Below are 24,127 nucleotides of genomic sequence, written 5' to 3'. Positions count from 1 at the left end.
AACAAGAAAGAACCGGGAGTACAGACCTCTTCCCCTTTGAGACAGAGGTACGTCTTCTATCACCCTTTTCCTTAACAGGGTATCGGCCTCCGCCTGGAGCTCGCGCAGCTGAAACTGCGAGCTGACCGGTGGAATTGCTGGAGGCGGGCCGGTGAACCGAAGACTGTATCCATTGCAAACAATATTCAGCACCCACTTGTCTTGAGTAATTTTTCTCCACTCTGCCAGAAAAAATTGAACGCTTCCCCCCACCGGAGTGGGAAACGGATGTAGGGGAAGTAACCGCTCAGGGCCTAGACCCAACCGGGCCCTTGTTCGCCGTTGCGGACTGCTGGCCTCTGCCCTTCTGGCGCTTCTGGAAGGGCCTCCGGAACTACTGCTGCTGTTGTTGCTGTTGCTGTCCCGAAGCCTGCCCTCGCCCTCTGCCTTGCCCCCCGAACCGTCTCTGGAACGGGCGGTAGGTCTTCTCCTTGGGCTTCTCCAACCAGACAGCCGTCGGGGTCTCGGCCTCCGCTTTCATGCAGGCCATTTCGCATGCTTGCCAAACAGGGTTTCCCCCGAGAACGGCAGGTTGGCAACCCATTGTTGGGCCTCTGGCTTGAGGGATGTAAGGCGAAGCCAAGCGTGGCGCCGTTGGTTGACACCATGGCAATATCCATGCGCCGCCAGAAGGGACGCATCAGCTGCCGCGCTGATGACTTGGTTCGACACCAATAGTCCCTCATTGAGAATCTCTTGGAAGTCCTCTTTCTTCTCTCGAGGAAGGAGCTCAGCGAATTGCTGGAGGGATTCCCACAGGGCTCGATCATATCGCCCTAGTAAAGCCGCGGCACTTGCAGCCTTCATTGCAGTAGACGCCGTCCCACAGACCTTCCTGCCAGCCGAGTCTAACCAGCGGATCTCCTTATCAGGAGGTACCGTGGACGACGGGGTGGTGGCATGCTGCTTCCTAGCAGCCGTCACTATGACCGAGTCCGGTGGCGGATCTATCCTGAGAAAGGCCGGGTCAGAATCCGGAGCCCGGTACTTCTTGAGGAGCCTGGAGGGAGCCGCCTTCGTCACCGCCGGAGTGAGAAACAACTCCTGAGCGGGCTCTACCAATCCTGGTACTAGGGGTAGCAACGGCCGAGACAGGTTTATGTAGCGTCTCGAAAATCACGGACGTCGTGGGTGTGGGCACCGTCAACGTGATGCCCAACTTCGCTGCACCCCTCAGCAGAACATTTTGAAATGAGACGATGTCGTCCACTGGCGACACCCTGGGGATTCCGACAACGTCGGTGAGTAGTCCCTGGTCCCAGAAGAGCCAGTGTGGGATCTTGATCTGCGCCTCCTGTGGCGTCACCTTGATCTTGTCGACGACCGGCGACGACTCCGCGATCTCTCCCTCCGTCCGGAACGAGAGCGCGATTTCCTCGGCTTCGGACGCTCCGCAGGTCTCACAGGAGCCGGAGACCGCGGCCTGACCGGGACCCTCGGCTGAGGAGTCCCCTTAGGAGGTGTCGGGTACCGTGGCAGCGAAACCGAGCTCGGCGGAACCGGTGGCAGTCCTTGAGGAGGTATCAGAGGCTGACCATGAGGTGGAACCAGAGGTGGAAGCGGAGGCGGAGTGGGATTCCGTGGCGGAGGTTCCTTGGGCAAGGGAGGAGGAGGAGTAGCCGATCTTGGCTTGGGAGGTGTATACTCCTCGGAGTACACAGAGCCCTGTGAATCCCTCTTCTTCCCTTCTTAGGCGGAGGCGATGTAGTGTCTCCTATTGGGGACCATCACCGAGGCGCCCCAGCGGACCCAGAGGGAATCCTGGCACCAGAACTCCTTCTGCGCTTCTTTGGCGTCGAAGAACGTCGTCTCAACGTCGACCGGCGCCCTCGTCTCAACGTTGAGTCACGTCTGGACGACGAACGTCTCTTCCTCGACGGCGATCGTCGACGTCTCAACGCCGAGCGCCTTCGCGACGTCGAACGTCTTCTCGACGGTGACCGCCATCTCGACGTCGAACGTCTCCTCGACGGCGAACGCCTGCGAGTCTTCGACATCCTCCTCGACGTCTAGGATCCCCTCGACGACGACCTCCTCCTCTTCGCCAACGGTGAGCGGTGGTGTCGCCTCGACAGCAAATTCCGACGCCGGGCCGAACTCCTTCGAAGTCGATGACTCGACGACGACGATACCATCAACGGCGATCTCGACGGCGGCCTCGTCAGTCCCTTTGACATCGAACGTCGACGCCGCTTCAACCCAGAGCCCTGGGGAGACGGGGAACAGACTGCTGTCATCCCTCTCGACGCCGTCGTCGATGCTATCGACGTCGGCGGAGAAACAGGACGTTTACTGGTCTTCCTGCCTCTGGGGAGCTCCCCAGAGGCCTCAGCATGGGCAGATGAAGCATGCCGAGACCCACATTGTATCTGCAGTCTTCTATCTTCCAGGCCTTGGAGCCTGATCTTCATCCTCTCTCTCAGGGTCCTGGTGGATAATGTCTGGCAGATGCCACACTCCTCTGGGACATGAGAAGAGGGAAGGCAGACGATGCACACCTCATGTGGGTCCGACTTGGCCTTCTTCCTCGGACACTCCGGGCATTTGTCAAACAGAGCAGGCATTTTGACAAATAAAGAGTGCACCAAACACACACAAGGCAGAAAACACCAAAGTCTTTAATTAAAGCACTTCAAATCCTTGAAAAAGTGAAAAATCACCAAATAAACGCTTGAAAAGGGAGAGCTCAATGCTCCAGGGTCCTGCTGGCAGGAGCCGGAAAAAAGAACTGAAAGTAAAAGGGACCTGCTGTGCATTCTGGGATACTGAGAGAGTTCTGTAAAGTTTTCTTAAAGGCACAGTATACTGTTCTGAGCCACATAATGGCAACCTATGGGGCTTGTCTGTCCACTCCTTCCTCTCTATCATTCCAGAGGGTTTTGCTGGTAAAAGCAAGTTTTTCAATGTGGAGAAATCTGGACAGGCTGTGCTGTTTGTGGATTTTTGGTGGAATTTCTAGTTGAAGTACTGGACAGTGTAGCCTGTGGATATAGGCTGCATTATCTGTCTTTAAATTCTCTCTTAAGTGTCTGTGCAGGTCTGCATTTTTTGACAATTTAAGAGATTATTTTGATTGCTCCAGGGTCCACGCACATGGGTGGGACTTTTCACCAGATTATGACTATACACAGAGATCCCCTACTACAGAAGTATATTTACACTCAATCTTCCATTTGAGGTAGTAGGTGTTTCAGACCCTGGTCCATACTCTGAGGAATTTCCCACGCAAGAGATTCCTTGGGTTTTACTGTGGAAGATAGAAAGATATACAGTCCGAGAGTTAGGCTGTGTACTTCCCTCGACATGCTCTGTCTAGTTAGTGATTCTATCATGCATATAAATCTGCCATATTCATGGTGGCTGTGATATATTGCCAGTTGTTATATAAGAATAAGAGCCTAGAGCCCCTCTAATTGGCGATAGGCACATTGAGCGCCGGAAAAGAGATGCCCCGTAAGTAACAAGATGACCTCATTACCAAATTGCAGCTCATGGCTTGAGCATATGCCCCCAGCACCCCTCTCTCATTCTTACTACTCCAAGGGTGGTGCTCCTCCTTTTCGTCAGTGCTCGACTCCTCCCGCCAAGTAGAAGTGTGAGGAGGCAGGGAGTGGAGTTGTTTATAAAGAAACAAGTGATTAAATATTCACGAAATACTTCCGGATACATAGAGTGTGTGTCAACAACAGACGCGCAGCCACGTGGGTCGGCAGACCCCAGAGCCGGCTCGTTCCTAGCAGCACACCTCCCCGTTGTCATGGGGACAAACAAATTGTCAAAGGAGCAGACTTATTGAACGAAGAAGTGCGTTGTGATGCACCTGTATGGGGGAATTCACTTTGTCCCGAGAACACACCCAGGGGAGTCTGATAAGTTATAGGAGTATGTGTTATACCACAGATGTGAATTTTTAGGGAGGAGAGGAATGCATAAACGGTCCTGTAGTATAAACAGTATATTTGTGGCAATCTATGCAGAGGAGAGTTACCCGTAGGTGTGATGTTCAAAGCTCCAGTTCCCGTCAACAAGGATATCATCAAATCTCTGTTATTGAGATTTCAAGGATATTACCTAATCTCCGATGTATAGATTCCAAATGGTGCAATGTAGATGTGCGGTGAGCAGGGCTTGTAGTTACCTCTATATGATGTCCAAGTGCAAGTCCATCAGGCTCTATCTATTCAGGGAATGCCATGGTATTTCATCATTGAGGTCAAATCCTCACACCAGTCCATATTAGAGTCTAGGGGTTGGTATTCTTCATGGTCCAGTGGCCTGTCCCAATCTATCCCAAGTCCTTGCCCAAACGAATAGGGCTCCAGCCTGGGGGGAATGGCTCCAGTCAGCGGCAGAACCCGAGTCGGGCAAAACCCCTCCTGCTCCATGTCTGAGTCGGGCTGAAAATAGGGATGGCACTGTGAGCGTAGGAAACAGGAACAGCACCGTGGAAGGGCAAGGTGGCTCAACTGGTACTGGTCCAGATCCATCTGCAGATCCAAGGGGTTCGATTGGCACCAGGGGGGGGGGGGGGGCGCTCCGACAGGGAAACAGGAGGGGGCCTCCACAAACCCTCTGGGCTCGAAGGCACTCCAGCAGGGACCGGCCACCCAAATAGGAGTCGCACTGCCTCATAAAATTCTTGGAATTGGGCGGGGATTGCTACAGCTCCCAGAAACTCATGGAGGCACAGACAGCCCAGGCGCAGGCTCACCCGTGGAACCAGGACTCAAGTGACTACGCTCCCTCATCGGATGACTTTGATGGATAGGGTGAAGTTAAAGACTTCTACAACTTCTTACACTTCTCCTTCTTGTGGGACTTACCAGAGTGGGACGACTTACACGAAGATCGATGACTCCATGATCGATCCCAGGACCATCCGCTCGACCGGGTTCGAGACCATTGCAGCATCGCACGCCAACAGCCAAAGAGCTTTAGGATAGCTCCCTCAAGGCCTTGGGGTGCATGGCATGATAAATCGACACAGGTCTTGGAGTCGTGATCACACTTTAGACACCAGAGACGGATGAGGTGTGGGTCCATAACTGGCAGTTGCCTGTGACAGGCGCTGCAAGGCTTGAATCCTGCCTTCCTCATCGACATCCCTGCCACAGCAGGAGACCAGTATAAAAAACTTTGACAAAAAGTCAAAAAAAGAAGTCTAAAAAGGGTTTGAGGTAACTTCCTCAGGATCTGTACTGACTGGCATGTAAAGAAACTGACGTCAGCACGCTGGGGTGGCGCCTATATAGGCACCGCGAACTTCATTTCCAGCGCAGACGATGCCATTCGGAGTCTAACAACATCTCCTACTGGAGCACAGGGGTATTGCTCACAAAAACGTTCTGGATCCAGTCTGACGCTTGGGGATAATTAAGGTAAGGAATCTGCAACTAGAAGGCTCTAACAGATGCTGCTGTTAGATGCATTACAGTGACAACAGAGAGGATAAAATGATCCAAAGAAATGTGCAAATGCTGCATGACCATTAAGAATGAAGCTTTGTATTTCAAGAGAGACAGGATGAAAAGGTTTGAATTGATACTTGAGAAAATAATGTGTTCTAAGATTTTAACAAAAAGAGTAGCATAAAAATAAACCACAGCGGAGAATTTGCAAATGCAAAGACTACTTTATACATGATTAAATACAAACCAAGACTGTTACACATTGAAAGAAGCAGGATGATGAGCCAACTGACCTGACTTTGAAGCATGGTCAATGGAGTCTCTCCCTGTTCCATTGCATCAGGGTCACACAACCAGCTTTGTACAGGTCGGGTCTGCTTCAAAAGGGAAAGGTATGCATGGAAAACATCAGCTTTCACATTCTCCTCACGTTCTTTGAATCTACCAATTAAGGCAGGAGAGACTGTCTTGTAAAACTCAGGCAGCATTTCATGTCGGGTGCCAACAACAGCATCCAGGCACTTAGCAGCAGCACGTCTAACTTTCCAGCTCATATCATCATCGTCACTATATTCATCATCACTCCCTGTAACAATAAGGACCAAATATTAGTGGATTTAAGAGAAAACATTTTGAGTGAAGTAAAGCTTGGATCTAGCTTTTGACAAACTGTTAGCATTGCTACTAGTACTGAAAAGAGCAGCACAGAGAACAAAAATAGGTCATTAAATAGAATTTGATTTCTGGTGAGTAGCAAGTTAGAAAGATCAGGAAAGGTAGCTTTGTAATTAAAGGGAGGAATAAACGAAACTGCTGCAAATTAATTAAGTGCCTATGTGTGGCTAAACAGTATTCACAAATTTACAGACACCAAAATAAAGACGAAATTTACCTTGATCATCGTCATCCGCACCATCGGCATCCATCGCATTTTCATCCTCATCTTCATCATCATAGTTGTAATTGGGATCATAGGTTAAGTACTTGAGACAAATATTGATAATTGTAGACACATGGGGATACACCTCCTTAGGGCACCTGAAAAATATTAACATAACATGTGTAACAAAGGTATTTTGGAAAACAAAAAACTACTAGTAAGGAATTTAACTAGTACACGCTCCTGTCATACACTTAAAGAGTACCATTTTTTTCCAAACTTGCATACCATATGGAAAGCCACAGGGATTTTTCTAATTTTGCATCAGTGGAGTTTTACTGTATAATTATGGGCTTACCATACAATTTTACATAATGCAGCAGATGCAGCACAATTTCACTGAAAATTTGTCAGTAGCCCATAAGGGTCGACAGTTACTATTAAAAACACACAGCAATGGCAGCCATCACATAATCTAACTGGTGTATCAGTTCCTCGCTGCTGTATTACATGTGTTTAGCTTGTACCAATGAGGTAAATGTTTTGCCTCAACAGTATTATTGTGTGTTAAAACCACCAGTTATTTAAATAAAAGTGACACATAATTTGCCTTTGCTTGAAGCACAATCGAGACATTCGACATACATAATTTACTCCTTCATAACACAGGAGTTTCACAATTTGTGTCTGGCAATACAAAAAGCTTTGGTTCCAAGACAATGAAACATTCAATTGTATAAAGATGATACCTATATGCATACCTTATGCTGAAGGGACACTTAAGCACTCAAAGTAAGGAGATCTGAAGTTGCTGCTAACTGCTTTATGCATTATTTCTTGCGATACAAATGCAACATTTTCCTAGAGGTTACGCTAAAGCGGCACTACACAAATCATTAAAAAAAGAAGGCAGGACAGGAATATCCAATGTAAATAAGTGTTAGGTAAAAATCTGGGAGTGACTGGCAATTTCTGAACATTTACAATCGCCATTTGCAACATTATGTACACTCTTCTGCTGACTTAGGAGGAATACTAAAAAAAAAAAAAAAAAAGAAAATACATGTTTCTGGAAGTGAGATAATCCTTTTTGCTTGTTCTTTGTGCAAAACTGCATTAGGGCTGGTCAATGGATTACTGTGAGGGGTTGCTACCTTCTTCACATTTTATGGGGACTTCAGAATTGTAATAACAACATTTCTAGCACTACAGTTTAGAAATCTGTAGAAAATTCTTCAGTGGCCCCTATAAACTAGATTAAGGTTTGGGGTTACTTCCCCTTGCATCTAGGAGAACGTGTTATGTTCATGACAAACAAATGTCAGATGTCATTATTTTATGATATGTTAAATAACATCGATCAAGTGAGGTTTGTTACATAAAATATACTTGGATAAATGAGACCAATCTACATACTCCGTTAAATGCGTGCATGGAACTTGAAGAAATTCACCAAACTCCACAGACTGCCTCCTAGTGTTCCATCAGCATTCCAGTCACACATAAAAACAGAAAAATAAACTGCAAAATGGCGCAGAAGAGAATCTGTGTCTCAATCAATTTACTAAGCATAGGTTTCAATTCAATATGTGGCCACATCAGTCCTGCCGGCGCGGAGCACCTCATTAAATATTAGAAAACTACATTATTTGATGACAGAAGCACCTAAACGGTTCCCCCATGCGGGCTGTATATCTTTAGACCTCAGACAGGCGTTTGATTCAATAAATTGGGAATACATGTTTCAAGTATTACTGAAATTTGGGATACAGGAAGGGTACATAGCATGGCTACATCTAATTTTCAAGGCCCCGACTGCGCGGGTCAAGACACATATCGGAAGAATATACGATACATAAAGGGACCAGACAAGGTTGTCCGTTATCGCCTCTTATATTTATTTTGGCATTGGAACAGTTAGCAATATAAATGAGACAGGATTTCCTGGGATTGGGTATCCCGATAGGGAACACAACATCTATTCTCGGCCTACGCTGACGATATCATTGTATACATACGTGATCTCCGATTGCCCCTGGACCCAATATCTGACATGTATAAACTCTTTGAAGGAATGTCGGGTCTGGCATTAAACACTACAAAATCACATGCATTTTTCTTCACGGACCACGCCGACGACACGGAAGCTGACTTTGGGGATACTAAGATCCAGATAGCACCGACTACGTTGAAATATCTGGGCATCCAGATATACAGGACAAATGCAGATATGCTAGATGGCAATCTCAATAGAACAATTAGAGCTCTACGATACAGCACTGCCTTTTGGACTGCGCTGCCATTGTCAGTCATGGGGAGAGCAGCCATTGCAAAAATGGTTGTCCTACCGCGATTATTGTATTATTTCACAAATCTACCAATAATAGTGCCGCAATCCACCTTCAAATTACTAAATACTCTGTTAATAGATCTCATATGGGGTAAGGGAAGAAGACGTATAAGTTTGAAGAAATTGCAAGTGAGTACTCGTATGTGGGGGCTGGGAGTACCAGACCTCCGAGCCTATTACTACGCCTGCCAATTACAATGGTTATCATACTGGACGGCGGGACGTAACCTACAGGTAATAGGGAACACTGAAGCGGACATCGATAGTGGTGCACTACATGCCATGCTATTGCCAGGACATACACCTCAGAGAGACCTACCCCCCTTGCTGGATACTGCGCTTAAGTGTTGGAAAGCAGCACTACGATGCACAAATGCACCCCCTGCATACGCAGATAACATTCCACTTTTAGGTATCCCATTAACAAGTGACAAATTCACACATCGCAAGTGATGATGATGACATTTATAAAGCGCTTGGTTACACTTTACTAGTGTGTCCCCACGCTGCGGCACAAAGCACAAACATCATTCTTAGGTCACCCCCGAACGGAGAGCAACATCAGAAGGTACTCATTTGGAAAAAGGAATGTTTTCAGCTTTTTACGGAAGGTCACCTCCGATGTCTCCATCCTAAGCCCCCACGGGAGTTTATTCCACTGCTGAGCTGCCACAAACCTAAAAAAGCGCCCGCCCATCCTTTCCGTCCTGACTCTAGGGACAGTAACCTGTCCCATCCCACTAGATCTTAGTTGGCGGGAGGGGACATACGGACTCAGAAGATTATACAGATAGAATCCTGGTCTGAAGCAGGCATCAACATGGTAGCTGATCTATTTGGTAATGAGACGCTGCTTGACCATGACACCTTTGTTAATGAGACGGAAGCCCCAGCTCACCTGTACCTAACGCATGCTGCCCTATTACAATGCATTAACAAGCATTTGCAATGCAATAGGTCTCGCATTAGAAAAGTGTGAGCTATTGGTATTGTAAAGGACAAATTTTTTAAATACGTGTTGGCTTTGAAAATATATAAATTAATAGCATTGTTATTCACAAAGCCAATAGCTTACACTTTCCTAATGCGAGTCCTATTGGCTATGGCAATGCTTATTGGTAGCAAGCAAGGACCGTGCTGTTGTGGTGCTGAGTGATGATGTGGTTGGGCTGAGTGATGTGGTGGTGTCCCCGAGTGGTGCCCTGAGTGATGTGGTGGTGCCCCGAGTGGTGCCCCTGAGTGATGTGGTGGTGCCCCCGAGTGATGTGGTGGAGCCCCCGAGTGATGTGGTGGTGCCCCCGAGTGATGTGGTGGTGCCCCCGAGTGATGTGGTGGTGCCCCCGAGTGATGTGGTGGTGCCCCCAGAGTGATGTGGTGGTGCCCCCAGAGTGATGTGGTGGTGCCCCCAGAGTGATGTGGTGGTGCCCCCAGAGTGATGTGGTGGTGCCCCCAGAGTGATGTGGTGGTGCCCCCAGAGTGATGTGGTGGTGCCCCCAGAGTGATGTGGTGGTGCCCCCAGAGTGATGTGGTGGTGCCCCCAGAGTGATGTGGTGGTGCCCCCAGAGTGATGTGGTGGTGCCCCCAGAGTGATGTGGTGGTGCCCCAGAGTGATGTGGTGGTGCCCCAGAGTGGTGTGGTGGTGTCCCCGAGTGGTGTGGTGGTGTCCCGAGTGGTGTGGTGGTGTCCCCGAGTGGTGTGGTGGCGCCCCTGGGTGGTGTCCCGAGTGGTGTGGTGGTGCCCCTGGGTGGTGTCTTGAGTGATGTGGCGGTGCCCCCGAGTGATGTGGCGGGGCCCCCGAGTGATGTGGCGGTGCCCCCGAGTGATGTGGCGGTGCCCCCGAGTGATGTGGCGGTGCCCCCGAGTGATGTGGCGGTGCCCCCGAGTGATGTGGCGGTGTCCCCGAGTGATGTGGCGGTGTCCCCGAGTGATGTGGCGGTGTCCCCGAGAGATGTGGCCCGAGTGATGTGGCGGTGTCCCCGAGTGATGTGGCGGTGTCCCAGAGTGATGTGGCGGTGTCCCAGAGTGATGTGGCGGTGTCCCAGAGTGATGTGGCGGTGTCCCCGAGTGGTGTGGTGGTGCCCCTGGGTGGTGTCTTGAGTGATGTGGCGGTGTCCCCGAGTGATGTGGCGGTGTCCCCGAGTGATGTGGCGGTGTCCCCGAGTGATGTGGCGGTGTCCCCGAGTGATGTGGCGGTGTCCCCAAGTGATGTGGCGTGTCCCCGAGTCCCCGAGTGATGTGGCGTGTCCCCGAGTGATGTGGCGGTGTCCCCGAGTGATGTGGCGGTGTCCCCGAGTGATGTGGCGGTGCCCCCGAGTGATGTGGCGGTGCCCCCGAGTGATGTGGCGGTGCCCCCGAGTGATGTGGCGGTGCCCCCGAGTGATGTGGCGGTGCCCCCGAGTGATGTGGTGGTGCCCCCGAGTGATGTGGTGGTGCCCCCGAGTGATGTGGTGGTGCCCCCGAGTGATGTGGTGGTGCCCCCGAGTGATGTGGTGGTGCCCCCGAGTGATGTGGTGGTGCCCCCGAGTGATGTGGTGGTGCCCCCGAGTGATGTGGTGGTGCCCCCGAGTGATGTGGTGGTGCCCCCGAGTGATGTGGTGGTGCCCCCGAGTGATGTGGTGGTGCCCCCGAGTGATGTGGTGGTGTCCCTGAGTGATGTGGTGCAGCAGCACAGAGACTGAAGCTAAGAACACGCAGGGTTGAGTGCTACAAAGCGCGTTCAGTTTATCAAAGCACAGAATGAAGGAGCCGGGAAAAAGCAAGGGGAAACAGGAAAACACAGGGAGAGTGTATAATGATAGAGGCAGCGAGGGCTGGGGCTTGGACAGCAATCACGTACGGGTCGAGAAGGCACTGAATGGGAGAACACGGAAAACACCCAGGACCAAGGAAGGAAGATGCAAGCACACGGGAGAGCAGGGCAAGGAGTAGCAAGCAAAACAAGCTCTCGGCATTGCTGTGGTGGGGGAGCGGGAGCGCATTCCTTTGAAGTCTGATGCGGGGGTTCGGGGGAGAGGCAGCCTTTGAAGTCTGATTGGATTGGGGAGCGGCAGCCTTTGAAGTCTGATGCGAGGCACAGACAAATGGTGGTGTGTGACGTGGCTGGCGCTGTGCACGCGCATAGATCACATGAACTGTGTCTAATCCGCCGTTTTGGTAGACTGTTCTTTTCCCCTTACTATAATCTCGCCGGAGCAATGCGCAAGCGCATTGGTTCAGGCGAAACCTAAAAAGTACTGGGCACCACAGAGGAGAGAACCCCCAACAACGAGATGGTGAAGATGGTAGACTACATGGGTAGAGGTAGACATTTGATTCGACGGTTATTCACTGGTATCAGAGCCCACACAAGGGTCTCTTTAGATGCACTGAGGGTTATATGGGCGGGGGATATAGGTAGAGATGTGACGGATAAAGAATGGACGGCAGTAATTGAGCATCCCAGACAAGTGTCGAGAAATTCAAAATTCAAATGTATCCAAACAATGGTATTGCATCGGGCTTATTTGACCCCGGGCAGATTAGATAAAATGTTCCCGCAAGCGCAGCACTCATGCCCGAGGTTTAGGACAGAGGGAGCGGACTTGATATACATGCTGTGGACGTGCCCGTTAATAAGGAGATACTGGGACACTATTAGAAGAATAATTGGGACGGCAGCACATCACGAGATTCAAGACACTGTGGAGGAGTGCATTTTGGGTCTACACAAACATTTGTCCAAACACAAAATATAATACCGATTCATAGACCTAGCGTTAATATTGGCTATTAGAACCATTACTATGCGCTGGAAGTCGAAGAAACCCCCCGCTGTGTCGAGCTGGTGGGCGGAAATGCTACGCTGGAGCTGTGCGGAGGGTGCAGCACTGCACAGGTAAGAAGTAAGGGGTCTGTGAAAGAGACCAATATCCCTAGAATGTGAATCTATGTTGGAGGAGATGAAACTAACTGAGATAGATCAAGATGACTAAATAGTTTGCGTAGCACTTACTGTGTGGTGCCCATGCGGCGACACATTATGTACTAAGTGAAAGTTGTAAGTTTAAATACGCACAGTGCTGGATTGTGTGAATATATAGGTGGTTCAAAATACACTATAGACAAGGAACTGTGACCGGGGAGTACCGGGGTGGGGGGGAACTGTTGGGGATAGTTTTAAATTTAAGAAATCTTAATATTCCATATACTGTCCAAACACAAATGAAATGTACAGTCAGACACAAAAATGTCACCATTGTAAACCGATAGTATTAACGTGAAAGTACTGATGCACAAAAATCTGTTGATGGCATAATATTATACAACTGGAAATTATGTTTGATGTGCGGCACACCAAAATGTAAATTGGGCATGTACAGAATAAACTCTGATTGGCTGTTTACGGGTGCCTCCGGGTATTATCCCCTCTGACCCTGGGGGATATTGGATTGTAAACACACGAAAATTGCAGTGCCAACCAAATGGCACTGTGCCCACAGGCACTCCTATGAGACATAGTCTCTGCCTTTATCAGCAATGTAATCCGTTTTTTTTAGTGTAAAAATTCCCAACCACTCTTTGTAGATCAATGCAGTAACTTCTTTAATCCAATTTCACATTTAAATCATTTCTTTGTGATGTTCAAAGTTATCACGTTGTCGATCAGTATCATCAATTTTCAATAACATATGACAATCGCTCCTTCATTTGATTCCATCTCAAATTGCGATGTGTATATCCCTATGCATTTCGGGACCCATGCCCTTCATCAGGGGATTGGTATACAATCTGAAATTAAAAAGTCTTAGTTTGAGTATACTGTTCGTGAGTACTGACTCTTCTTACAAAAAGCTCAAGGGTAGGGTGAACATGCTGGTGAAAATGCTAGAAGTACACGATAGGTGAATGGAAGAAACGCGGTGACAAATGTTCTTGAAGTTAACTGTGCTAGTACTAAGAGACTCGCAAATTGCCAAGTGAAACGAAAGACTGTGACAAATGTTCTGACAGTTGACTGTGCTTGTGCTAAGAAACTCACGTTACCAAGGAAAACGAACAGCTGTGAGGTTAACGAAACTTGAAAACGGGGGTGAAACGTAACCGATGGGTGCTCTGTGAATGATGAAAAAATACTGTCGTTAACGAAAAGCGAGTGCTCAGGTAGATAAAACATGTGGAGTTTAGTCGACGTGGATATGACAGTAGACGAGGGTCATAAGCACGTCAATGCCACTCGGATGATGTAGATAAACGGGGTGCTACGGGTCTTACCGCCTGTGTTGACGTGACGGCATGTCAGTGTTTCCTCGCATGAATGCTTTCGGTAACGCGGAACTCCGGTTAGGTTACATCAGTGCAACCATGGGTGAAGATGTAGAAAGGAAATTCGAAGATGGACTAATACGTGGCGGCCATCTTAAAGTGGTAACGGTACAGTGATGAAACTCGACGAGGGACACCGCCGTGTGTGTGAGCCCTGCACTAAAACTCGAAGATGTACTAATACCTGGCGGCCATCTTGAACCATTAACATGGGGAACACGTCAGTGTTGTATAAACAAAAGCATTACTAAACCTCAAGAGCGAATCACAAGTAGTGATCAAATAATTGAAGTGCCATTTATGTGACCCACGGTATAAATGTGGGAATAACTATTGTAAGTGAAGATGGCAATGTGATCTGTATGGGCTGATCTCGCAGAGTTTAGTCCATGTGTCTGAAGTGTGAATATGTGATGAAACTTAGTATGAAGACGTGTCAACATGCAAAAGAACAAGGTGTCTGAAAGTTAAACTGGACAAACTCAGTCTGAATGAAAAACATTAGAGTAGATCAAAGGAAATATACAAAATGGAAAATTAAGACCATGAATGTCAACCAATGAAAAATAAGGAAAAGATAATTTCTAGAAGTGTCGAGTCATTTATCCATCGTGTAGTTCGCGGTTGGTGTTGCATTAAATGCAACACCAACCGCGAACTACACGATGGATGAACTACACTTCTAGAAATCATCTTTTCCTTATTTTTCATTGGTTGACATTCATGGTTTTAATTTTCCATTTTGTATATTTCCTTTGATCTACTCATGCTTGTACATCTAATGTTTTTCATTCAGACTGAGTTTATGTCCAGTTCAACTTTCATACACCTTGTTCTTTTGCATGTTGACACGTCTTCATACTAAGTTTCATCACATATTCACACTTCAGACACATGGACTAAACTATGCGAGATCAGCCCATACAGATCACATTGCCATCTTCACTTACAATAGTTATTCCCACATTTATACCGTGGGTCACATAAATGGCACTTCAATTATTTGATCACTACTTGTTGTGATTCGCTATTGAGGTTTAGTAATGCTTTTGTTTACAACAACACTGACGTGTTCCCCATGTTAATGGTTCAAGATGGCCGCCAGGTTTTAGTCCATCTTCGAGTTTTAGTGCAGGGCTCACACACGGCGGTGTCCCTCGTCCAGTTTCACCACTGTACCGTTACCACTTTAAGATGGCCGCCACGTATTAGTCCATCTTCGAATTTCCTTTCTACATCTTCACCCATGGTTGCACTGATGTAACCTAAGCGGAGTTCCGCGTTACCGAAAGCATTCATGCGAGGAAACACTGACACGCTGTCACGTCAACACATGCGGTAAGACTCGTAGCACCCTGTTTATCTACATCATCCGAGTGGCATTGACGTGCTTATGACCCTCGTCTACTGTCATATCCACGTTGACTAAACTCCACATATTTTATCTACCTGAGCACTCGCTTTTCGTTCACAACATTATTTTTTCATCATTCACAGAGCACCCATCGGTTACGTTTCACCCCCGTTTTCAAGTTTCGTTAACCTCACAGCTGTTCGTTTTCCTTGGTAGCATGTGAGTTTCTTAGCACAAGCACAGTCAACTGTTAGAACATTTGTCAGTCTTTCGTTTCACTTGGCAATTTGCGAGTCTCTTAGTATTAGCACAGTTAACTTCAAGAACATTTGTCACCGCGTTTCTTCCATTCACCTATCGTGTACTTCTAGCATTTTCACCAGCATGTTCACCCTACCCTTGAGCTTTTTGTAAGAAGAGTCAGTACTCACGAACAGTATTCTCAAACTAAGACTTTTTAATTTCAGATTGTATACCAATCCCCTGATGAAGGGCATGGGTCCCGAAATGCATAGGGATATACACATCGCAATTTGAGATGGAATCAAATGAAGGAGCGATTGTCATATGTTATTGAAAATTGATGATACTGATCTACAATGTGATAACTTTGAACATCACAAAGAAATGATTTAAACGTAAAATTGGATTAAAGAAGTTACTGCATTGATCTACGAGTGGTTGGGAATTTTTACACTAAATAAAAACGGATTACATTGCTGATAAACGCAGAGACTACGTCTCATAGGAGTGCCCGTGGGCACAGTGCCACTTGGTTGGCACTGCAATTTTCGGATAATATTATACGACACATGTATACTATATGGAATATGCAATGTAATGATGTGAGGCGTATGTCAAAAACTTAATAAAATATGTTTTTTTTTAAATATATATATATGTGGCCACATCAGGTATAAAACAAAAAACACTACTGAATTTATAGAGGACAATGTAATTTACCTCCTAACAAATGACTCAAAGGCCTGAATGCAGTATTCCCTTAGCTCATCATCATCTATGTTACAGAATTTAACCACCAATGGTATTATTTTCTCCAGATATTCACCTGCAAAAGAAGAAAGAAATGTACAGCTACATCAATCAATATTGAGAATAATGTAATTTGCAATAAATTGCAATAAACCAGCAATAAGACAATCTCCAAATCAGGACAAAAATATATATATATATTTTAAGTAGTTCTTCCTAGTTATTCCATACAACAACTTACCTATTCTATGACCTGCTTGCCTACTAATTGCAGCAATGCTCTGTATGTAGGTCCTAGTGGTCGACATGGAATCGTTTTTTGACAGCTCAGTCAATAAATGCTCAATGAGGTCTACAAACACTATGTTGCCGCAGCTCATGACCAAATGACCGAGAGCAATGATGGTTCTTTTCCTCACAGCAAGTCTTGGGCTGGTCAGCTGTGGAAGTAGGCAGGCCAGTATTGATGGATGAAAATTGACAAGCAGTCCTCCTTGTCTATAAAACAGCAAAACACATAATGAACCAGGGAATGTTACCATTTGGTGGACAAAAACAATTTAACAGCCCATTGGTTTTAAAACAATTCAGCAGGTTAATGGTTTCACAATAGCAGGCAGAGTTTCACTGTGATGAATTTAATGCTCAGGGGTTATTTTTAAAACCAACAGTTACATGATCAAAATAAAAGCAGATTCTTCAATATGGGAATCTTCATTGAATTCATAAACACTGAATCTCACTCTTCATGCCAGAGGTAGTCTGTTTGGAAAATGCCTACCCTTTACTTCAAGGAAACACAAGTTTATTGTATGCAAAGAATAAACAAAGAGGCCATAGCCTTAAAATGTTTTAATTTCTGGATGAAAAGTTATCAAAATGAAATTAAGTCAAACAGACATGTGGCGCAATGTGACCAGCGGGGACTTTGCGGTTACACAGCCGGACCTGAAGAGGCAGTCAAAAGATGGTGGCCCAGATCTATGAACACATTTTCCTACAGACACAGAATGGGTTCAATACATCTGGCCAGGTATATATTGAAGTACACTCCGCAGGAAACATCTTAAACTAAACTTAATTAGCAAATTTTAAGGGACTGCTGGGAAGATGGGTTGCTTTCGAATTCAATGAATATGTCCACGATAGAGAACTAGGGAAGATGCACTACAAGTAAATAACTTTGCATTCTTTATAATCAGAACTTTTACTGATATTCACGACTACTGAACAAAATAGCAATCTACCCAAACAGACCGGTAGAGGGCATATTCCCCCAAAAATTGGTCTATAAAAGTAGGCAGGAAAAATTGACTCATTTAACCAAAAAGGTGTCAAGAAAAAAATCTCGCTTGTGTGGCCCATCGTTCTTGAGTCCGACTATAAGCAAGCATACATTACAAATGTATTAAAAGATGTCTAGGTATGTGATATGCAAACAGACATTTCAACGGATAAGAGTTGCAGCCACATACATCTTTGCCGATTAGGTGCTAGGTTTCTGTGGAAGGAGCTTTACTAGTCTTTTGCCAACCCACTAAAATGCTTGAAACGTACAGACTTCAAATTATATCCATTAATAAATTTTTACATTTAAATTAAAAAATTTAAAACTGATTTAAAAACACACAAAGCTCTGCAGCATGAAATAGGATTCAATAATTAATAAAATGTGTGATAAGGTGCAATATGATTATCTCAATCAATTGACAGATTTTGGTGGGTTTTCAAAAACCATCTCATATTCCTAGTATCTTTGTAATATCAAGGGCAAACGATAAAGGTCCAACTCTGACTATCCATCACAGCCTTATAAAATGAGACATTGCACAGTTTATAAGGCCCTGTTTATCCAATTTAGATGTATGAAAAGCCACATTCAAGGCACAAATATATAAGCGCTGCTGACAAGTAAACGTTGATTCTAAATTACCTCGTTTTATTAAGTTGAATGTTCTCCAAATACATTTCTAAGCATGCTATACATTTCAAAGTTGTGGGGCCCTGAATATAATGTTTATTTGTATAGTATTGTAAAACCAATGCAAAAAAGCATTATATAAACAAGCATTGGAATAGCCAATAGGTCTCGCCGTTGGGACCTTATAAATGTTTAGCCATGCAACACTTGATGTTGTTGCACCAAGGATATTGGGCTGGGTAACTAAACACTTCTAAGGTCCCAAAGGCGAGACCTATTGGCTATGCCATGCTTGTTTTGAAACCCGTTGTCCAAAAATTTACAAAATTACTGTTTATCACCTATCACATATACAGTAAAGGGAAAGCTGATGTACACAGAAAATGAAGGATACTAAAAATGAACTGCTTTAATTGGTTTACACTGGATTAATGCAATGTAAAAACAATGTATTGGTGTTATGTTTATTGGCACTGGGGTTTCTGCATATGCAGTTTGTAAACAACTGGTGTATGTTTGTATTAGCATATTGACGACCGACACAGGAGCACAGTGCAGTTGCTGTGACAGCAATGGGGCATCAGAGAAAGGAGAAGCGAGCTGGCTAGCCATGCAAGAGCAGTTAAGGAGAGTCAGAGAGGATAGCGAGTATCTTAAGACAGAAAAAAGGGAGAAGGAAAAGAACTGGTACTACTGTGGGGTAGCATTCAGAGCCCTTGGCATTAATTCACCCGAAAGTTTAACGGGACGGATAAAGTACACAGCTTAACTTTCTACAGTCAGTAAATACTGGTGTGGTTAAGTTATAGTTGGGTGGAAGGCATTAGGATTTCCACATTTTCTGATGGCTAGGCAATTACTCAAGATCTTGCAAGTGCAAAGTGGTGTTAGCCAATGAAAACATTTAGTAAAACATTTTTTTTTTTTTAATATTGCTCGCAAGGTTTTCCTTGCGACAAAACAGGAAAGAGCAGCGAATAGCAAATGAAGACTGGAATCCTACCTTTAAAATTGTCAATAATAACGGCTCCTATCCCATTTGTGTCTTTTTCTCGCCCCCAGTCTTAACTCTGCGATCCCATGATGTTCTTCAACAGCAGGCCAGTGACCTGTAGAAAAGGGCCTAAATGTTCCCCCTCCAGATAACGATGTGGATGGTGTCTCACTTGATGCACAGGGAAAGGGTGAGGAGAGAAATGCTTCATTTGCACTCAGAAGGTGGGGGAGGGATGAAAGCAAATCGGGACGGCATAGCATGAGAGCAGAAGACTTCAAAGCTCCAAGGTGCGCTACGAGTGCAAACAAAAATTAAACAGCAGCTGTGAAGCACTTGTGTTGTAAGAGAAGCCTGCTCTTATGTTTGTAACACAGAAATGAAACTTTTTCAATGGATATGGTCAATACATGTAGTGAGTCGATTCAACAGGGAGGTGGTCACTACATGTAGTGAGTCGATTCAATGCAAATGTAAACAAACTATGTGGATGGTGTCTCACTCGATGCACAGGGAAAGGGTGAGGGGAGAGAAATGCTTCATTTGCACTTGGAAGGTGGAGTTGGGCATAAAAGCGAAATCGGGACAGCTTAGCATGAGAGCAGCCAACTTTAAAGCTCCAAGGTGCGCTACCAGTGCAAACTAAAACGGCAGCCGTGAAGCACCTGTGTTGTACGATAAGCCTGCCCTTATATTTGTAACACAAAAATTAAACTTTTCCGATGGCGATGGCCACTACATGTAGGGAGTCGATTCAATGCAAATGTAAACAAGAAAAACAAGCAAGACGCGTGGCCGTGAGACGCGCTCTGTGGTGGGGGAGGAGCGTTGAAACACGCACTTGGGAGACCAAGCGAGAGGAAAGCCAGATGGCGCATGATTAAGCGATGCGATGAATGCGCGTTACTGTGCGCGTAAGTGCACGCTCTAGGCCACACAAAAATCTGTGGTCGGTTTTTTAAAGCCCACTCACTAAATGTCTCGCCAGAGCAGCGCATGCGCTGGCTCAGGCGAGACCTAAAAATAAGAAATTAGATGTATTCAGGTTTGATAAGTGAGGATGCAAGAATAAAATCGTATTATCTTTGGGACTCCAGCCCCATTAGACAAAAGTCAAGAAACCAGATAATCACGCTTCACATAAAGTAAAATTACATACCAAGTATTATGATTAAATTAATTGCCAAATGCAATCATTTACCAACAGCTTGGGTAAGCAGCTGCAATACTTTTTTGTGACAATAAGGTTCAAGGCTTTGTCAGCAGCTTATATAAACTTAACAAACCTTTATGTCAGCTGTAAATGGTTACCCCCTAAGACACTTAAATCTCCAAGATGGTTCAATCGGTCACAGATCCATTTAATGAGCTCTTTTGAAAGAATCGGGAAGACACATATACATGATAGAAGACTGCATATTTTGTGGAGTCTTGCGGGGGCTCCAGTACCCCTCCATGAGCTCTAGGGACCCAGTCCTTTAGGTCTCGCCTAGGCAGCGCTTGCGCTGTCTCCTCAAGACATGCTGTGTTCAGGAATGGACGTGAAGCTCCACCCATTTGACACCATCTTTTCAATTGGCTCCTGTTACTGTCCATTCTAAATGGTTGCTTTTAATTTGTGAATAGGCTTGGTAATCTTTCCTTAGTACAGTCTTGTCTGCTTTTGTAACCTCCCACAAGGACTGGCCCTTTTACTTGTGCTGTTACTAAGGATGTTTCATTTACAGTCTGTGAGGACTACTTTCTTAAATGAGTTTCTCCTACCTGCTGTTGCAGGTACTCTTTCATTTGTTTTCTGCTCATCATCATAGGAGTTTAAAGGGCACCTGTTCTGTTCCTTTCACTTCCCTCCCTTACCCCACCCTGCTTGTTTTTCAATAATTGTGAGCATACATAATCAACACGATGCTCGTTTCACGAGCGCTGCTCTGGTTTCGCTTTCATTGTTGTCTATTTCCCTGCTTCTTCATCCCACTTTCTGTGCTCTCCTTCCTCTTCCCCCTCCCAATCGCAATCGCTCACGGGGATAGAGCCTGGCCTGCCTCTCAGCAGAGCAGCGGATCCAGGGGGACGAGAGGGAGCGATGTGCTGCAGCCTTCCTCAGGCCAGAGGGCACTGCTGTCTGTGCTTGCCCAACTCCTCGCAGCTGCACTGGCCATGTACTGGCTCTAGTCTCTGCAGAGAACTGCAGGTATGAATGAGCTCTTTCTTGCTGCGCTGGTTTGCTTTCACTCTCATGCCCTCGGCCCCCCTGCCACTCCTCCACCACACTCTCTGCTCTATCTCCCCGATTTGCCTTAAGTCTTTTAGACTCACCCTCCTCATTGCCACCCTAGACCCCGAGATGGCTCAACCTCAAAGTTAGTCCTGTGTGTCCCTCAAAACACCTGCCCTAACCATAACATTTCAAGAGCGAGACAATTAAGGAAAACTTGTGCTACAATATTTTTCTTTATTTTTGCTTACAGTAAACAGTATTGTAACCTTTTGAAGAAAGCGAAGTGGTCCTATAGATGGGTATACATGCCTTTTTTATACTGTATCCCTTTTCAGATGCTGCTCTCTGAAGACTGATTTGAGCTCTAGTTTCTGTGCATGTTGATATATGATGAGTTAGAAATCAATGTTTATATGTAATGTAATCATCAGTGTCGACGTGGCCTGGTATGTGTGTTTGGCTTTGTGAGCCGAAGCCCCGTCAACCTACTTTAGATGGCGGCTATTGCTCATATTAATGCCCTTTTGGAATTGTGGCACCATCTCAGAATTCAAAGTTATGACTGCCTGGAATCCGTAAACTGCGATTGGGTTATACGAGTTGAACCACCAACATGTGTGGTGTAGCATTTGCTATCTATGGTTATGCATGCCCTTTTCCTTCTTGGTTTTTACCAGTTCTCAACTTCACTGTCACTTAGTGTAGGAACCAGAAGCTGAGTAAGCCAGTACTACACGTTCATGTGAAATATGCACCCCCTCTTTCTCTGCATCTGTGGGTGACCTCACAAGTTCCCTTTTTTTATATGAATTGTGTGGTTTGGAACGGTCTCATCAATGTTTTAAGAAGAGCTCCCAATGACTTTTTGATTTTTCATCTTTTTCCTGCTGTTTCCCTGTTTTCTCCTCTTTCTTCAGCTCATGTACCTTATCACACAACACTCCTGCTTTAAGAAATGTGAGTCGAGTCACCAAAATTATGTAGAGCTGACATTCAAAATCTTTGTGTCTCTTGTCTAGTAAACAGTCCAGTGCACTAAGTGTGTTACCATTGGACTGAGGTCTCTCCAGTCATTTTGCCTAACATGCAGTCTAAGTGAGCACAGATTCCACTGGAGACGTGTAGTTTGCAATACGCAAAACAAAAGTCAGGAAACCAATATATGTGACCAGGCAAAATCCACATTACCCTCTCTGCTTACTAATTTTAAATTGTTCTTACCTGTTACCGCTGAATCCTACAGAGCTGTGTTCAATGCTCTAGGAGGTAGAGGGGTATTTTGTTCATTCCGCACTTGCACTTTGGACGCTGAGTCAGCGCTCTAGCTGCTGATCCAGACGTCGGACCCCTACGCATAAAGGCGCCAATGACGCAACCGTGCTGGGCCATTAGAGACTCGAGGCAGAACACTCGTTGATAGGGAGTGGTTCTACCGGTCACATTGTTTTTAAACATATTGCTGCTTTTTGTCACTGTTTTACTAATTTTAAATTGTTTTACCTGTTACCGCTGAATCCTACTGAGCTTTGTTCAATGTTATAGCGGGTTTTTTTGTTCATTCCGCACTTGCACTTTGGCCGCCGGATCAGCGCTCTAGCTGCTGATCCTGACACCGGACCCCTACGCATAAAGGTGCCGATGACACGACCGTGCAGCGGGCGCGCCTAAGGCAAACCAGTCTGCGCCCATCCGCACCCGACCGGGCCCAGGGGCCAGAACCCCTGCATCTTTTCCCCCCGACACCTACTGTTACTCCAGCTTACAGCTCAAACTGCTTAATAGCACTTTGAGAGCAATATGCACCCATTCTGTCCTGCCCGAAAAGTTTCCTGAAAGGTGCCCTCATTGTAAGCTTGAATTTCCCTCTCTCATCACTGCGCCTACTTTGTTCAAGGATTCTTATAAACTACTCCTGTTGAATTGTAGATCTATGCCTAAGCACACAACTGAGATCTCGATACTCCTAAAAGACTCGGACCCACAAGTCTTGTTTCTTATTGAAACATGGCTTACCCCTAGCTCAGTATCAGATATTGTTTAAACACTCCCCCAGGGGTATCTGATGCAGAGGGTTGATAGTACGACAGGATTGCGGTGGCATTGCTATTATATGCAAAGAAAACCTAACCTGTCGCCTGCTTGGAAGCCATCTCTCGGATTGTGAGAATGTCTACCTTTCGATAGAATTTACACCCTCCCTTTCTTTCACAGGCATTCTTACTTATTGCCCCCCTGGAGCTCCAGGTACATTTTGTAAATCTCTGCTAGAAGCAGTTGTTAATCAGGCCAGCTCTGCGGACAATTTTTCTCTCCTTGGAGATTTTGATCTGCATTTTGACGATCCAGGCACATTAATTGCTCAAGAATTAGCACAAGACCTTACAGCCCTTCAATTATCACTGAAGATCATGCAAGCAACTCATGTTAAAGGGCACCTCCTTCACCCGTTGTTTTCTAACCTAGAGGACCTAAAAGGTCCTCTCCCATGGTCCGATCATTTCCTTATCCCTTTCTACTGGTCCCCTCTGCTCACCAAACCTCAAACCGAGCCCATACGTACCTTAATCCATCCCTGGCCAAAGCTTCCAATGGACAAGTGGGCCCATGAATTAGAAAGGACCAAACCGAAGCCTGATACTAGCCCCGTCACAGCCAATGACAATTTTTGT

At 45.9% G+C, this 24,127-nt stretch overlaps 1 protein-coding gene across 1 annotated transcript in view; it reads right to left on the bottom strand.

The window, feature by feature from the left end:
• CAND1 (cullin associated and neddylation dissociated 1) overlaps positions 1 to 24,127 on the bottom strand; it is a 393,750-nt gene that overhangs the window by 241,807 nt on the left and 127,816 nt on the right. The window contains exons 5-8 of the mRNA XM_078676454.1: positions 16,567 to 16,823; positions 16,296 to 16,401; positions 6,340 to 6,485; positions 5,741 to 6,033 (exon numbers count right to left, since the gene is read on the bottom strand). Coding sequence (XP_078532580.1) covers positions 5,741 to 6,033; positions 6,340 to 6,485; positions 16,296 to 16,401; positions 16,567 to 16,823 — 802 coding nt within the window. The remainder of the gene's footprint in view (positions 1 to 5,740; positions 6,034 to 6,339; positions 6,486 to 16,295; positions 16,402 to 16,566; positions 16,824 to 24,127) is intronic.

Source organism: Lissotriton helveticus, chromosome 1_1, assembly GCF_964261635.1.
Source record: "Lissotriton helveticus chromosome 1_1, aLisHel1.1, whole genome shotgun sequence".
Taxonomy (NCBI): Eukaryota; Metazoa; Chordata; class Amphibia; order Caudata; family Salamandridae; genus Lissotriton; species Lissotriton helveticus.
The sequence above is the reverse complement of the archived record's forward strand: the minus strand, read 5'-3'. Positions and strand labels throughout refer to the sequence as shown.